We start from the raw sequence: 16,704 nt of genomic DNA, 5'->3' as shown, positions 1-16,704 counted from the left end.
AGTTTTATCATGTTTATATCCGTAAACTATATGTTAGTGTTGTGTGCTTTAAAATGGAGACAAATAGAACCTTGCTTTATCTGTCACTTGCTTTTTCTACCTTTATAAAAAATTGAGGTGAAATTCACATAGCATAAAAATAGGCTTTTTCCGTTTTATTTTTTTGTAGTACTGGGGCTTGAACTCAGGGTCTTCACCTTGAGCCACTCTGCCAGCCCTTTTTGTGGTGGATATTTTTGAGATAGGGTCTTGCGAACTATTTGCCTGGGCTGGCTTTGAGCCATGATGCTCCTGATCTCTGCTTCCTGAGTAGCCAGGATTACAGGTGTGAGCCACCAGGGCCCGGCATAAACTGTATATAAAGTGTACAGTTCAAAGCTGGGCAGGGTGGCTCACATCTGTAATCCCAGTATTCAAGAGGCTAAGGCAGGACGATCAAGAATTTGAGGCCAACCTGGGCTATATGGTAATGAGACCCTGTCTCAAAAATAAAGCACAAGAGGCTCAGTGACACTTACTGCAGTGCTTTGCAACCACAACTCTATCCAGTTCCAGCACGCTTCACCTGTGCTCTGGAAGGGAGCCCCATACCCACCAAGCAGCCACTCCCCGTGTCCCTTCCCCAGCCCTGGCAACTACCGTTCTACTTCCTGACTCTAAGGATTTGCCTTTTCTGGCATTCTGAATTGAGTCCTGCACTGTTTGTCCTTTTGAGTCTGGCGCCTTCCACCCAGGATCATGTTTACAAGGCTTATCCATGTGGTAGCACTTTCACCACTCTTTTTGGCGGGTAGTACTGGCGTTTGAACTCAGGTCCTCGCATTTGCTAGGCAAGTACTCTATCACTTGAGCTATGGTTCTAGCTCTTTCTGCTTTAGTTAGTGCCTCATTTGCTGGGGCCAGCCTCAGACTTGATCCTCCTACCTATGGCCTCCTGCATACCTGGGGTGACAGGCCATGCCACCATACTTGGCTTATTGATTGAGATGGGGAGGCCTCACCAATTTTTTGGGGGGGTGGGTGGGGCTGAGCTGGCCTTGATCTGCAAAACTCCCAATCCCTACCTCCTGAGTAGCTGGGACTACAGGCGTGAGTCACTGCGCCCAGCCACTCCATCCCTTTTTGTGGCTGAATAATACTCCATTTTATGGATGGCCCCATTCCATCTCTCCATCCTCTGCTGGACATGCAGATTGTTCCCGTCATTTGGCTCTTGTAAAGAGGCTGCTGCCACTGTTTGACCCAAGTTGAAGAACCAGGCATGGCTCTGCTGCTCTGTGAAGCTGTTGTCCACCCCTTTGCTGTCCTCTGGAATTCCTTGTGTGATCACGTCATTCTGAGCCTCTGCTACTGCTGGGCGTCTGGGTGGGTGATTCTCGTGGTGTCCTTGTCCTCTCCCTGCTGTGCTGGGGAGGAGTGTTGCCCAGTCAAGGGGTTGAGATGCCCAGTCATGCTCTTTTTAAAAAATGTCTTAGGAGCATTCTTGCTGTGCTTGGTGTTTCTCCTGGCTGTAGTGTGAGCCACTTGTGCCCAGATGCCTCTTACCTGGTCCCAGCCTTTTCTTGATTGGACGTGCTGGTTTGTCCTGCCCTGAGCTTTCTCATGTCTGTGTCTCCTGATTATTTGGTCTGCATGGGGGCCAGTGTGACAACTGCTCTACTCCTGCAGTTAGAGTCCCTCCTGGCCCTGTGAGGGAAACACCTGACTCTCCAACCTAGCTCACCTGTGGAGCTGGGGAAACTGAGTGCCCTTTAGATTTGGTCTTTCTTGGGACTTGTTTTTTGTTGTTGTTTGGTTGGTTTTTCACCTTTCAAGTGAGTTGGTTTAATTTGAGGTAACACAGAATTCAGAGTACAAAAAAGACCAAAGAACAGAAGCTGGCAGGATTCTAGGCTGAGTTTACTTTAAATTCATGGCTGAGATTCAAATGGCTGATGGCAGCTGATAAACTAGGCACAACGAGCCACTCTGTTGTTGTTTATAAATAAAAGTTTATTCTTAAATGCACAACAACACTTCATTGTAGCTGTCGGTGGCAAAAAAAAAATGTTATGGCAGGGGATCCAGGTGTTTAAACAGGAGTGGAATATGGAGTCAGGGCCACTTCATCCCGAGAACAGCTGACTTTTTAACTAGATTTCTTAATTCCACCTTTGGCCAGGGGGCCCTTCCCTGTGCTTTCACTTTTATCTCCTCCAGTTTCTTCTGCTCTTTTCTCGTTTCTGCTTAAAAGTCTTATCCTCCTCATTCATCTCCTTAGCCTGCTTGGGCATTTCAGGGGCTGCTTCTTGCCACATTTGTGGCCAACATGGCACCTGCCAACCCCGCTTTTGGGGTTTGAACTCAGGGCCTCATGGTTGCTAGGGAGGTGCTCTACCACTTGAGCCACTTCACTAGCCCTTTTTGTGTTGTGTATTTTCAAGATAGGGTCTTGAGAACTATTTGCCTGGAGCTGGCTTTGAATTGCGATCCTCCTGAGTAGCTAGGATTACAGGTGTGAGCCACCTCTGCCCAACTTGTTTGTTTCTTTCTTAACTCAGGGCCTCGAGTTTGCTAGGCAGGTGCTCTACTGCTTGAGCCATACCACCACCACCCCCAGGCCTTTTAGCTTTAGTTATTTTTCAGATAGGGTCTTGCACTTTTTGACTGGGCTGGCCTTAGCTGGGATTTCAGGTGTGAGCCTGTGTCTGGCCTCTTGTAACTTCTTGAGCCATAGGCTGGACCTCAGTCGAGAGAAGGACTTCAGTGTGTGTGAGGGTTTTTTCTTAAGCAGGGGCCCTCGTGATTGCACATGAGAACCAAGGAGTTGGGGAGAGGCAGAGGTGTAGTTAGGGCCCTCATGCCAGACTCAGAAGCCAGCCAAGCTGGGGTTCACCCTTGAGTCTGCCATATTGTAGAGTCACATGACTCTGGCTAGGTCTTAGTTTTCTTCTCATCTAAGTAATAGGGATGAGGATAAAGTGAAAGAAAGAGGCAGGTGTTGGGGTCAGAGGCGTGGGACTATCTTTGAAGGTGTCAGCATTGATGTGGGGGGGGATTATTATTGGGCCCATCCCCTTCCTGAGGAATATACACACCAATCTCCACTGGGCTCCTGGCCCCTTCTCTACACACCACCTCAGCCCAACACACCCCAGTGACCTGGCCTGTCTCTATAGTTGAGATAGTCTATAGTTCAACTCTATAGTTGAAGATGGTCTGAGCCTTTTGAGGCCCCCTCCAGCATCAGGCTCCTGAGATATCTCACCAGTTCCCCTGTCACCCCATGCTCAGGAAGCCTTTGCTGAGCTCCTTCCCCCCCTGTGCCCCACAGTCCCCACCTTCTTTCCATTCTCCCCAAGAGACACCAAGCTCCTTAGGGGTAGATACCCCAGTGGCCCTGGGCCCAGGGACAGCAACCTCAGACATGTTAAGTGGGGACTACTTGGCCAGCCACAGGTGACCCTGATCCTTTGCTTCCTCTGCCCCGGCAGGTGCCAACATTGCCTCTGGGGAAGAAGTGGCCATCAAGCTCGAGTGTGTGAAAACAAAACACCCGCAGCTACACATCGAGAGCAAGTTCTACAAGATGATGCAGGGGGGAGGTGAGGCGGGGTCCTGCTGAGGGGTGGGGTTGCAGCAGTGAAGGAAGAGGGGAGGCAGGATGGTGCAGACATGTGGGATGTGGAAGGTACAGGTGGGGAGTGACTGCCCATGACAGTCCCTTTTCCCTGGCCCCAGTGGGAATCCCATCCATCAAGTGGTGTGGGGCCGAGGGGGACTACAACGTGATGGTCATGGAGCTGCTGGGGCCCAGCCTCGAGGACCTCTTCAACTTCTGTTCCCGCAAGTTCAGCCTCAAGACAGTGCTGCTGCTGGCCGACCAGATGGTGAGTTCCCCACCTCTGCACCCTGCTCGGGTAACTTATCCTGCTGGGCAATTTGCCTCCTTCCTGATCTCTGCTTCTCCATCGTGCCAGTGGGCTTGCAGGGCACCTGACCCCTGGTCATCCTGGAGGATGCTGGGGTAGAGGACAAGCCTGGTTCCTGGATCAGGGAACCTTGGCTAGCTGCTTCAGAGTCCTGCGGTGTTTGTTTAAAATACAGATGCCAGGCCCAACTGCAGACTTGCCAGATCAGCCTCCGGCGGTAGGGCCCTGAGATTTTGCCCTCAGAGATTCTAAAGCCAGCCATCACACAGGTCTGGGTCCTGTCCCAGTGTGATGACTCAAGGCGAATTGCTAAGCCTCTTTGAGACGTAGTCACCTGGTACGGGAATTAAGTGAGGTTCCATGCCGTGCTCAGGCAGAGTAGGTAGGAGGTCCTATAGCCCTTGATACACAGAGGAAAGCTTTTTTAGAAAACCAGCTGGAGCTGTGACTCAAGTGGTAGAGTGCCTTCATAGCAAGCTTAAGGCTCTGAGTTCAAACCCCAATACAACAAAAAAGAAACTTCGAAGGGTAAAACAAAGCTGGGCATGGCAGCAGCTTACATTGTGATCCCAGCACTCTGGAGGCTGAAGCAGGAAGATCTTGAATTTGAGGCCATCCTGGGCTACATAGACTGTCTCAAAAATGGACAACAAAACAAGGCTGGAAGTGGGGCTAAAAAGTAATAGAGCACCTGCCTAGCAAGCATGAAGCCCTGAGTTCAAACTCCAGCACCACCAAAAAAATTGAAAACAAAAGCAATACAAGAAAATGATAGAAAGCTAAAACCAGGGCTGGGGTGTGGCTCAGTTGGCAGATTGTGTGCTTACCATGTGTGAGGTCCTCAATTCCATCTCAACATTGCAAAAAAAAAAAAAAAAACAAAATAACACGTATGTAAGTTACGTAAAGCCATAGAATTTTGGAGACCTGGGGTGTGCACTTGTTGTGATCTTGGTCTGTGGCTTGCCTACAGAATGTCTGTGAATGCCCTGCATTTTGGAGCCACGTGTATATAAGAGGAGGGTCATCAGATACCCAGAGGGTGAAACTCACAAAAGCTCCTGAAGGTGCTCAGCCCTGGGGAGCCTGAGGTCCAGAGGACATAGCACTAGCATGGGTGTTCATCCAAGTTTTTAAAAAATCACAAGGAAGAAAGGGCTGTGTGTCTGCTGACTTTGGCATCCTTTGGTAGCCAAGTGATAGTCCTGTCTTTTGCACTCCATCTCTCTCGCTTTTGCTGAGTTTAGGCTTCCTCCATGCTCCTCCTGACCTGATTGTCCCTGTGGCCCCAGCTTTCAGACCCAAGCCTTTTTGCTTTAGTTATTTTTCAGGTAGGGTCTTGAGTTTTTGCCCAGGGTCAGCCTCAGACCATGATCCTCCTATTTCCCACTCCTGGGAAGCTGGAATTACGGGCATTTGCCATCATGCCTGGTCATAGCCCTGCAGTTGAACACTTGGCAAATGATTTGCTGTTTCCTCCCCTGCCCAGATCAGCCGTATTGAATATATCCACTCCAAGAATTTCATCCACCGGGACGTGAAGCCTGACAACTTCTTGATGGGGCTGGGGAAGAAGGGCAATCTAGTGTACATCATCGACTTTGGGCTGGCCAAGAAGTACAGGGACGCCCGCACCCACCAGCACATCCCCTACCGGGAGAACAAGAACCTGACCGGGACGGCGCGCTACGCCTCCATCAACACCCACCTGGGCATCGGTGAGTGAGCTGGCCTGGTTCCCACCCCCGCCCACCTCGCTAGGAAGATCTCTAGCCCATCTGCCCTGAGCCTGGGCTTGTCCATGTCTCCCCCTCATAAGCAGAGCTGGTGTGCTATCCATCTTCATATGGCCCTGTTCACTCTTGAGGCCTCCTTGCTGAGGGCTGACAGCATTTTCCCACTGTTGTCACTGGGTAATGGAGGCTGCTTAAGGGTGTGCAGCTTAGCAAATTCCAGAGCCAGGTTGAACCTCATGTCATAGCTTTTTTCCCTCTGTGGGGTGGGCCAGGAGAGGGGGCGATGGGTGCCCACTCACAGTTGTGGAGTAAATGGTGCCTGAGCTGGAAAAACTGAGCCCAAACTGAGTTGAGAAAGCACCGCCTTGGGTCCTCTGTAGGAGGAGGTGGACAGGGTTGTTTATAACAGGGTTTTAGGGAGCTGGGGAATGCTAGGTGTATGGTGAAGAACACAGGCTAAGGAGGAGCCAGGGGCCTAAGTGGACCTGTCCCTCACCTCGCCTCCAACTCTGCAGAGCAAAGCCGTCGAGATGACCTGGAGAGTCTGGGCTATGTACTCATGTACTTCAACCTGGGCTCCCTGCCCTGGCAGGGCCTCAAAGCGGCCACCAAGCGCCAGAAGTATGAGCGGATCAGTGAGAAGAAGATGTCGACGCCCATCGAGGTTCTTTGCAAAGGCTACCCCTGTGAGTAGTCTAGTGGGGGGGGGGTCCTCTTTCTATGGGCAGGATGAGGCTACCCCAAGCCCAGATGTGGTTACCGTGACCCTTGGCTCTCTATTGCTCCACAGCACTGGTGGGGAGACTTGGACTCCCTAGGCCATGCTGCTACATACCAAATGTCCCCAGCCCACACTTTTGCCATATCTCCTGATGGCTATCTCCTGACACAGACCATTTGAGGAGGAAGCAAAAGCTTCCTTTCTGTAGCTTAGGCCATGGCGGGACCATGAGTGTCCTGTTGCCCTGGTCTCCATGACCCCAGAATGCTTCGTCAGAGCAGGTGGAGGATCGTGAGCTTGGCTCTTCCAGAGTGCTGTTGGAAGTGGCTTTGCTCACAGGCGGCTGACTTTCTCACAGGCCGGAGGATGTAGTTCTGTTCTTTCTTCATCCTGCCCCTTCTTTGGTTGAAAGTATTTGTAGGGACAGTGGGTGGCTAGGACAGTAGTGACTGCTAGGGGCCCTGGGAACATGGGCCTCACGGTGGCCTCCTCTGTCCTCTGTGACCCCCCCCACTAGCCGAATTCTCAACATACCTCAACTTCTGCCGCTCCCTGCGGTTTGACGACAAGCCTGACTACTCTTACCTGCGCCAGCTCTTCCGCAACCTCTTCCACCGCCAGGGCTTCTCCTACGACTACGTCTTTGACTGGAACATGCTCAAATTCGTGAGTCACCTGGATACTGAGGCGGGCTTGGGGGACTGGACTGGGAAGGCCCTGACTCATAAGGCCACGGTGACCTGGTGGCAGGCAGGGCTCCCGGTAAACAGGAGGTATGAGCTGGACAGTGCAAGTGATCTTGCTGGTGTCCCAGATGCCCTCCTCTCCAGCCGCATCCATGCAGACAGCATGTGCCACCATGGGGGACAGGGTTCAGGCAGGGTACAACCTCCTTCCAGGTCAGGGAGGACCCAGCCCCGCCTCAAGTTCCTCTTGAGTGCCTGTGGTGGGGCATGGTTGGCACGGGTAGGTCCACCTGCTGCCCTGATTGCCGCTGCCTGCACCATCCTGCTCCTCTTGTTCTGCTCATATCAGGCGGCCACCTTCACTGAGGCCCCCCTGGCCAGTCTGGACCCATCCACAGTGGCTTCTTTCTTCTTGGTCATGGGACCCTGGGTCTTGCTAGGCAGTTATTCTATCTCCCTCTTTTAAGCATCCTGGGGGTGGGGTGGGGATGAGCATTGGCCAGCCGGGTCTGGAGCTCTGGAATCCGTGAAATTGTGTATCTTGTTTCACATCTCTTCTGGAAAAGGGGGCTTCCTCCAGCCAGGCTCAGGCCCGTGACCGTGAAGCTATGGCACCGCCCTGCCCCCACCCCTGGCCGTGCGCTGGGCCCATGTGCTCACCCACATACTGGTAAGGACCCTACAAAGCCTGCCCCTTCCAGGATTTGCTACTTGACCAGCAAACATGAAGGCTGAGCCACAGCTGTGCTCTCTCTGTTCTTTCCAGGTGCCCGGCGCCCCTGGGCACCCAAGGCCCCCCAGATAGGCCCATGGAGGAGGCAGAGGAGGTTGAAGAGCTGCCCCCTCAAAACTTCTGGCCTGTGCTCTGGACTCCAGGGCCCCAGTTCTGACATAATGAGGTGTGCCTGAGCCATCAGAGCCAGGCCTGAGGAAGCATCCCTTGGGATGGTGGGAGTGGTACCCTGTTCCCGAGAGGTGGCTCTTCAGTGGAAAGGGTGTGACAGAAAAGGCCCTGCAAGGGATTCTCAGGAATGAACCAGCTGCTTGAGAGCCAGGACAAGTCTGAAGAATGGAGCATGGCCTCTGCCTAGGAGGGCCCCTGTGGGCACAGGCACCAGGACCAGACCTTGGTGGTGGCCTCTATATCGAACCTGAACTCATTAAATGCATCCCTATGCTGCATCCTGGTATGCATCTCTTTTCACAAGGTGGCCCTTGGCCCACTCCATTAGATGCTGAGGACTGAGACCTCGTCCAACTGGGTGCTGAAATTGGCACATTGGTCTCGGGCTCTTCTCTCTGGGTCCCAGTCAATGGCCTGGTCCTGTTCTTTAAGGCAGGCAACAGAGATCAGGCAGAGAAAGAGGGGGTCTCAAAAGCCAGGGACCTTAGGGAGAGGCCTCTGGGCCCTCCTTGGTAGGGGTGAGAGGTGGGCAGTAGAACACTTTCCAGCTTGGAGTGTGGTCGAGAACCTGGCCATTGGGGCCAACTCCTCATCACAGAGTATTGCTCAAGACCCTGGGCACTAGACACTCACTATAGAAGAGCATCCCTGGGTCCAGGTCTGTGATGGGCTTATCCCTTTGGCTCAGTGCAGCTTCAAGAATGGGTTTTGCATTCCCTATACCTGTGTCATCCACTATAGTAGCTACTGGCAATGTGGTGCTAACCTTTAACACAAGTGAATCAAAACGGAAACTATAGTTCCTCAGCCATGTTCGCCACATTTCAAGTTCTCAGGAGCTACAAGTGAATGTCTAGTGGCTGCCACATCCAGCAAGGCAGGTGTGAACATTTGTCATCCCAGAAAGTTCTGTGGACAGTTGCTTTGGATGTCCCTCGTGGGAGTGTCCTGCCGACAAGATCTTCGGCCAGGCTAGGTGCGCCCTCCTCACCCCATTGCTGGCACTCTGACCCCCCCTCCTTGGGGTCCTTTGGCTCTGGAGTCTGAAGCCAGGCAAAGGTGCTGACAGCCTCATCCTCCACCCATGTCTGACCCCGTCACCATCATGACACCAACAGCAGGAGCATCTGTAGAACATGTAGGGTGATGTCACAGCCCTCAGCTCAAGGTCAGGCCCTCTCACCCATCCCGCAAGAAGTCATCACCAGCATTTCCCAGCAGACAGACTCCATGCTGGGCACTGCGGTCTGTGGACTCTCCGTGGGAAGGATATTGGCCTTGACCTTGGAGTGGCCTCTCCATGTTCAGCATTGCAGCACTGGAATTCTCAGGTGCCTAAAACTCGTGATGCTACTACTCTCAGCACCTACAGAAACTTATGTTCTGAGGTCCAACCAGATGGCCAGGAGGAAGCTCCACACAGCCAAGGACAGAGGTCCATATGACTTTGATATCGATCTTTTGTATTTTCTTGTGGGAAAATAAAGACCAAAAAAACTCCCTGGCTTGCATTTCTTGATGCGTCGCTTGGGTCGGATGCAAACATGGTGAGTAACCCTTTTGGGGCTAACAGTGACCCAAACCTGCTGGGGTTACTGAGGGCTGGAGCTCCAGCTGCACAGTCAGCTACTGGCTACAGAGCACTGCACCTCTGGACAAATCATTTAGCTGAGCCTCAGTTTCCCCAACAAGGGACGAAATGATTCCTGCCTTGCTGAGTCAGTTCACCCCTGCCCACAGAAGGAACAGTAGGTGCCACAGTTCTTGTTTCTTTTCCATGGGGCTGTGGTTCTGGCCAGCCTGTGAGGAAGTTGGGGGGAGTCACAGTTTTCCCAAGCCTTTCTGGTGGGCTTCTGGGTGGGAGGACTGGGGAGGTTTCTGCAAAGGCAGTCTCTCTGGGCAGCATCCTCTTGGGGTGCAGAATGGGACTAGGTGTCAGGGCCTGGATTCAAACCCCAGCTCTGCTGTAACTGGTCATGAGGCTCTGTGATCAGGCCAGATAAGGATAAGACTGTTGGCCCAGCTTCTGACTGCAGAGCCTGCCTCAGAGCAGAACCCAGCAAGGAGCCAAGTGCCAGCAATGAATTGGTACACCTCCCCACTAGGATTCAGAGGTTGTTTTGATCCCAGCCACATCCCCCAGACCTTCCTCAGCCCATTTCTCCAGGGCAGCAGGGCCTTCTCAGCCAGTTTCTGGGAAAGACGGGGTTGCCCATACCCCATGGCCCAGGAGCAGGCCCCCAACTTAGCCCACAGCTCTCTCCTCCACAGATGCAGCCCCCTTCACGCCAGCCCCCTGCCCTTCCCTGCGGATGGCCCCAGGACCAGCTAGGTAATGCAGCTTGGTGCTGCTTCCATGCCATGTTCCTCCCTGGGCCTTTCTCCCTTCATCCTGCACTGGGGGAAGCAGTGGCTAGAGGGCAGGGCCCCTGGTGGCTCATGGCATCCTTCTTCTTTAGCCTTGCCTGCTGGGTCTTTCCTCCTTGGGGGCATTCAGCCCAGCTTCTCAGCTACCCGAGCTCCTGCTCCAAAGCCAGTGGCATTTGCCTGGATTCCCTGGGCCTCCTGGTTGCAGCCCCACAGTGCCAGCCAGGAGCCATGGATGAGTCTGGTAGCTCAGGAAGGACTGCCCTCTGGTGAAGAGAGCCCCTGACTGGGCACTTAGAGAACCTGGGTGAAGTCTTAGCCCTGCCTTCACAAGTGCTAACTCAGCCTGTGCTTTTCTCTCTGGACACCCTCCACACTTTGCAAGCACCTGGATGTGGGCCTCTGAATGCCTTCTCTATTAGGTTTGGAAAACTCAAGCAGCTGAGGGCTCTTAGCACAAAGAGGGCCCAGATTGGGAGAGACAAGAGGTGTGCTTGGTCATCCTGGGGGTATCAGCTCTCTGGCCCCAACTCCAGCCATGAGGCCAGGGCAGACAACTTCCTCTGTTTCTCCATCCTACCTTCTACCTCCTCTGGGTGTCTTGTGACTTTGTTTCTCTGCACTTTGATCAAGGGTCATCTCTTGTGCTCTTGGGTTGTGGATTCTTGCTCTGTGGGAAGGAGGCTGGCCAGAAGGTTCTTGAGATGCTCACCTAGCCTCCCTCCCTGTTCCGGCCTGTGAGGATGTTGAGGCACTGAGCACCTTGGCCTCACAGGGCTGACCAGATCTCCTCATGCGTCCCTGCAGGGTGCAGCCCGGAACCCCGAGGACGTGGACCGGGAGAGGCGAGAACACGAGCGAGAGGAGAGAATGGGGCAACTGCGGGGATCTGCAACCCGGGCCCTGCCCCCTGGCCCACCCACGGGAGCCACTGCCAACCGGCTCCGCAGTGCAGCCGAGCCTGTGGCTTCTACCCCATGCTCCCGCATCCAGCAAGCTGGTCAGTATAGTCCTCCAGTCCTCCTGTGGGCTGGACTCAGGAGGGCCAGGGGGTCCTCTTGTGCCCACACTGAGGGTGGCTCCCTGGCCTCCCTTCCTCCAGGCAATACTTCTCCCAGAGCGATCTCACGGGCCGACCGGGAGAGGAAGGTGAGCATGAGGCTGCACCGCGGCGCTCCTGCCAACGTCTCCTCATCAGATCTCACTGGGCGGCAAGAGGTCTCCCGGATTTCAGCCTCACAGGTGAGTGGCCCTTGCCTCATCCCCATCTCATCCCCTCTTGGTCTATGGCAGAGCTGGAACCCCAGGTTTGAAACCAGCCTCTTTGCACTGTTCTGTCCTCACCCTGACTCTGTCATCTTAGAACAGGCTCCTTCAGTGGGGCTGTTATTTGGCTTCAGTTAGTCCCGGGGTCTAATTAGCCCCATTTCATGGAGCAAAGCTGGAAACTGAGCCCAGAGAAGTCATTTGCCCCAGCAAGTGGTAGCCCTGGGATCCAGCCCTCACTGCTTGGGCCCAGCCTGGTTAAGCAGCAGGGGACTCAAAGACAAGGTGCTAATACACAGTCGCTGTCATTCAGTAAGCCCCCGGTGCTCCCTGTCAGCACTGGCAAGAGCGCGGGATGGGGAATGGGAGAGGACCTGTCTGGTGGCCACCTCTCGGCCCTACTGGGACTAGGAAAATTGGAAAGGGGGCCTGACAGAGGTGGACAGGAGTTCTGTCCACATCTTGCCTCCATTGACTTGGGTGTGGCCTGGAGCCTTCTCTGCCTCCCTGGGCAGAGAAGGGACATCTAGGGTCACTAGGCCCACATACACACCCTTCCCTTAGTGTGAGGAACTGGTGGGGAGAGGTTTGCCCATGTGATGCTAGTAGCTTAGGCACTTGCCTCGTCACTTACCTCTCTGCCCACTCCTTGAAGACAAGCGTGCCGTTTGACCATCTTGGGAAGTGAGGAGAGCCACCATCGGACCAGTGTTTCGTTAGGTGAGTGACGCCTGTAGAGGCAGCCCAGCCTGGCCAGGTCTGAAACACCAAGAGCCCAGGAGGAGGCCAGTGTGTGGTGGACAGGGTGGAGGAAGTGGCAGATAGAACCATGTACCTCTCAAACCAAGGCTTCTCAAAGGACCTTAAGACCTCAGAGTCAGCCTGACATGGGACTGAGGCTTCCTTTGCTCAGTCTTGGCCCTGTATGCATTAACTCTCCTAGAAACCTCGGGCCAGTCCTCCCTTTCCAAAGCCCACCTCAGTGTGTGGGCTGGTAAACAAGTTCATTTGTACAAATCCTGTAGTAGCCTCTGCAGCCCAGGAGAGGTCCTGTGGCCAGGGGAGCAGAGTCAGGCTGACTTGAGGTCTTGAGGCAGTGTGGAGGGACTCTGCAGTGGTCTGGCTTTGGGAAGGGGCTGGGGACTCTTCACATGTGTGGTGGTTGGCGATGCAAGCTCCTTGGGGCATGTGTATAGCAGTAGGCAGTAGTTCACCCTTCAAGGGACTTGGCTCACACCAGGACACCCTGAGCATGAGTCACTGCAGAATTTACCCTCAGACAGAGCTGGGGTGTGGGACAGCTTTCTTATGTCAGACCTCAGGCCACAGGCCCAGGAGCCAGTCTTTCCATGGCAAGGCTTGCAGATGTGTGGCCAGAGTGGCCACCCACCAGGATAGAAGAGGGAGATTTTGTTCCAGTTACAGGACAGTGGCACACCTACTGTGTGCTGAACAGGTGTCTGGGCAGAGCCTTGAGCCACACTCTGGGCGCTAAGATGGATGACCTCCAGGACAAGGAGACAGGAGCTGACGGGTAGACAGAGGCGACTGGGCACCTAATCTGTCTTCTTTCTTCCTCATTCTAGTGTCTTCACTGTATTTTCTTTTAAAAAACACAACAAAAAATGATGGAAAAAAAAAACCAAAACGCTCAAATGAACAAAAAGAAAAAAAAAAAACCCAGCAGAAAATCGACGATGGATTTTTTTCTTTGATTTATTTTCCAATGGCAAAGATGGGATGCCCTTGGCACCAAGGATCCCCATCCCCTTGCCTTGCCCACTGCTCCCAACCTTCAGGCTGCCAAACACTCCCCTGATGATGCCAGGTCTCGTGAGCCAGATGTGAAGGCCCCACCCAGCCACCTGTTCCCACCACTTGCCAAGGGGAGGAGCCCTCTCCAAGTTGGAGATGCAGCCACTGGGTGAGGAGGAGCTCATGTCTAGAGCTGGTTTGGCCAGTCGAAGACAAGTCCCATTGGGTTTCATGAGCCTTGATCCAAGGAGACACGCACAGTCCTCAGCGCCTCTGAGATGACAGCGGCTGTGAGCTTTCCCAACATCCCCCTGTGCGTTCAGGTCCCTCCTTCACTTCTCTGTGAAGACCTTGAGCGGGTGGCCTGTGAGGTGGTGCCAGTGATGCCTTGTGTGCGTGTACATGTTTGCCCTGTCTTTCCCAGAGCAGCAGGTGCCCTGCCCTACCTACCAGGCCAAATTTCTGTTCTCATCCCCCTAAAAAGGAGATGGGGGTGGACAGTGCTCTGTACATCCCTCATGGTATAGGGTCCTCACCACCACCTGTCCCCAAATACCAGCCTGTGACAGCCCATCTTCCATTCCTGGTCTTCGGGCAGAGTCCATGGAGACTGCTCCCAGATAGCATTTGGCCTGAGCTATCAATTACTCCCTTGGTCCTACTGTTAACCTGGGGTCCCCCTCTCTCTCTGGGCCCTGCTTTTCTGAGGAAGAGCCTAGGGTCAGGGCTAAGTGTTGGATTTCTCCATCCTTCCTACTTAACACCTGGTTTTTTTCTTTCTTTATTTTTGTTTGTTTTCTCCATGTGTGTATTTCCTAATTTATTTACCTCTGTTCTCCCCTTTTCCTTTTTTTTTTTAAATTAAAGAGCAAAGCTTTTTATTACTTTGTAATTTAAAAAACTGAAAAAAAAAATACTGAAGAACTTTGGGGGGAATTTTGTACTTTTTTCCTGTGTAAATATTGGACTTTTTTGAGCTTTATCGTGGTTGTTAATTTGAAGTAATAAAGTAGAAAAGGATAAAGTGACGTGGGCAGGCCTTTGTCCACCTCTTTGCCCTTGGGCTTTTCACCAGCTGATGTGAAAGTGGATTTTGCCAGGAGCCAAGAACAAGCCCTCACCCTCAGGAGGCAGGTGTGGCTGGGCCACTGTCATCTCACATTGCTTGGTACATCAGGGGCTTTAAGAATTCCAGTGTACACAGGTGGCACCTGGGGGTCTTGTGAAAGTGCAGCCTCTTGATTCACGAGTGTTGGGTGGGCTAAGAGTTTGCACTCCAGCTGTGCCCGTGAGGTCCAGACCTCAAAGGAAGGTTCTAGACTCCTTACCACATTGTGTCACCCACACCAGAGGCCTGCCATTTAGGGTCTCTCCACAGTCCTGCCTTCCCACAAGAATGGTCCAGGGCCACAGCTCTGATGACAGAGCCAGAATTTGAGCCCACGCTGTCTCACCTGGGAGGTCATACTCTCCTTCTCATCACTGATGACAGAACTCCAGGAGAGACAGTCTTGGAGTTAGGCTCCAGGGTGGGCTGTGCTCTGGGTGACTCTGGGAGACTCTGGGAGTTCTTTCAGTCTAGCCCTGATAAAGGGCCACGCTCAGCCTTCCCTGCCTTTGTCTCCCCAGCTTGCAAAGGACTGTGTTTACCACTGCATTTACCCAGCACGACGCACTTTTACTTGTTTGAGGTGGTCTCACTATGTAGCCCAGGCTGGTCTTGAACTCATGATCCTCCTACCTCAGTCTCCTACTTTTCATTAGCCCAGGAGCCACTGTTGGCAGGTTTCATCCAGAGGGAGCAGAGCGATGTGGTGACTGTTGAGCCCTGGGAGGGTTGGGTGGTTGGCTCTAGGAGGCTCCTCTCAGGCATTTTAGAGTCCTGGGCATCCCTCAGAGTCCCTCCCAGAGCTAGCAGTTGAAGATCATGTGACCCCACAGCCTGGCTCATGGACCTGGAAGAGGGTCTCCTGCTGGTCCCCCATGTGTGTGGTTTAGGGAAATGTGAGTCCTTATATTCACAAGCATCAAGGATCAGAGTGTGTTACCCAAAGCCACAGAGCCCCACTGGGCCCCGGAGTGGTTAGCAAGATCAGCCCAGGCTGGGTGACGGTGAGTGGGGAGCCAGTGGTCAGTTGGTCAACCCACACTTACTGAATGAGGTGCTGGGGAAAAGCAGCAGGGAGCCCCAGCCCCACCCTTCCCTGCCACACCTCAGAGCACATAGTCCAGAGTTGCCAATATGGCCCTGTGGGAACTAACCTGTCCCTGTCCATCTTTTTATCTGAAAACTGTAGCTCCAAATGACACTAATGTGTTTACTTATTGTCTGTAGCCCACAAATAAGTGTGTGTACATATATATAGTTCTTTTCTTTTTTTGTGGTTCTGGGGTTTGAACTCAGGCCCTACATGTTGAGCCACTCCACCAACCCCCTCCCCCCACTTTTTTTTTTGTGAAGGGTTTTTTCAAGATAGGGTCTCACAACTATTTGCCCAGGCTGACTTCGAACCATGATCCTCCTGATTTCTGTCTCCTGAGTAGGTAGGATTGCAGGCACAAGCCACTGGTACCCAGCTAAAATAATTGTATCACTACCAAAATTTAACCTATGGAGGAACAAACTTAAAAATACTTTTTTCTTGTTCTTAGCATACATCTTACTCCAGATATTGTCATACCCTGACATTGCCCAGGCTGGCTTCAAACCATGGAACTCCTGATTTCTGCTTTCCAGGTAGCTAGACCCACCTGCACTTGGCTCTGAAGTCATTCTTTACTCTGTGTGTTTATTTCATCGATTTCCGTAAAGGGTTAATACTCACACACAAAATTTGGTTTAATTTTATTTTTTGAATGTGAGGTGTTTACATATATGAAAATCAGAAAAGACAGAAAGCTGTAATCAAAGCCAGGTGTGGTGGTGCGTGCCTATAATTCCAGTACTCTGAGAGGCTGAAGCAGGAGTATTGCAATTTCAAGGTCAGTCTGGGCTACATAACAAGACCCTGTCTCAAAACAACAAAGCTATAATCAGAGTCCTGCTTCCCAAGTCACCCTGTCCCTCTTCATTCTTTTCCCTAGTTTCTAATTTATCTTCCTGCATTTCCCCAGAGAGTCAATGTGTGTGGGATGGGGCTGTGGCTGACATTAAGGAAGTGACATTAAGCCAAGGCCTTAAGGGTGACCAGGATGGATCACCTAAACAGTTTATCATATACTCCAAACAATTGTCAGGAAGTTTTGCCCAGACCAGAGAAGGCAATCATACCACCTGGTGAGTCATTTTCACTCAGACCACAAACCACTGACCTCTTGTGTGATGCCAAGGGTGTTTGCATGCCAGGCAGTAGTAGAA

General features: G+C 52.6%; 1 protein-coding gene across 11 annotated transcripts in view; it reads left to right on the top strand.

The window, feature by feature from the left end:
* Csnk1e (casein kinase 1 epsilon) overlaps positions 1-14,422 on the top strand; it is a 36,109-nt gene extending 21,687 nt beyond the window's left edge. For 9 of the 11 annotated variants that reach the window (XM_074084477.1, XM_074084479.1, XM_074084481.1 and 6 more), the window contains 10 exons: positions 3,474-3,584; positions 3,721-3,869; positions 5,401-5,629; positions 6,163-6,333; positions 6,886-7,034; positions 10,230-10,290; positions 11,133-11,325; positions 11,428-11,567; positions 12,247-12,311; positions 13,178-14,422. In XM_074084477.1, coding sequence (XP_073940578.1) covers positions 3,474-3,584; positions 3,721-3,869; positions 5,401-5,629; positions 6,163-6,333; positions 6,886-7,034; positions 10,230-10,290; positions 11,133-11,325; positions 11,428-11,567; positions 12,247-12,263 — 1,220 coding nt within the window. In that variant the 3' untranslated portion in view covers positions 12,264-12,311; positions 13,178-14,422. The other 2 variants (XM_074084485.1, XM_074084487.1) reach the window with 2 other exon arrangements.
* Positions 14,423-16,704: the final 2,282 nt, after the last annotated feature.

Source organism: Castor canadensis, chromosome 8 (assembly GCF_047511655.1).
Source record: "Castor canadensis chromosome 8, mCasCan1.hap1v2, whole genome shotgun sequence".
In the NCBI taxonomy this organism is placed as follows: domain Eukaryota; kingdom Metazoa; phylum Chordata; class Mammalia; order Rodentia; family Castoridae; genus Castor; species Castor canadensis.
This window is presented reverse-complemented; position numbering and strand designations above follow the sequence as displayed.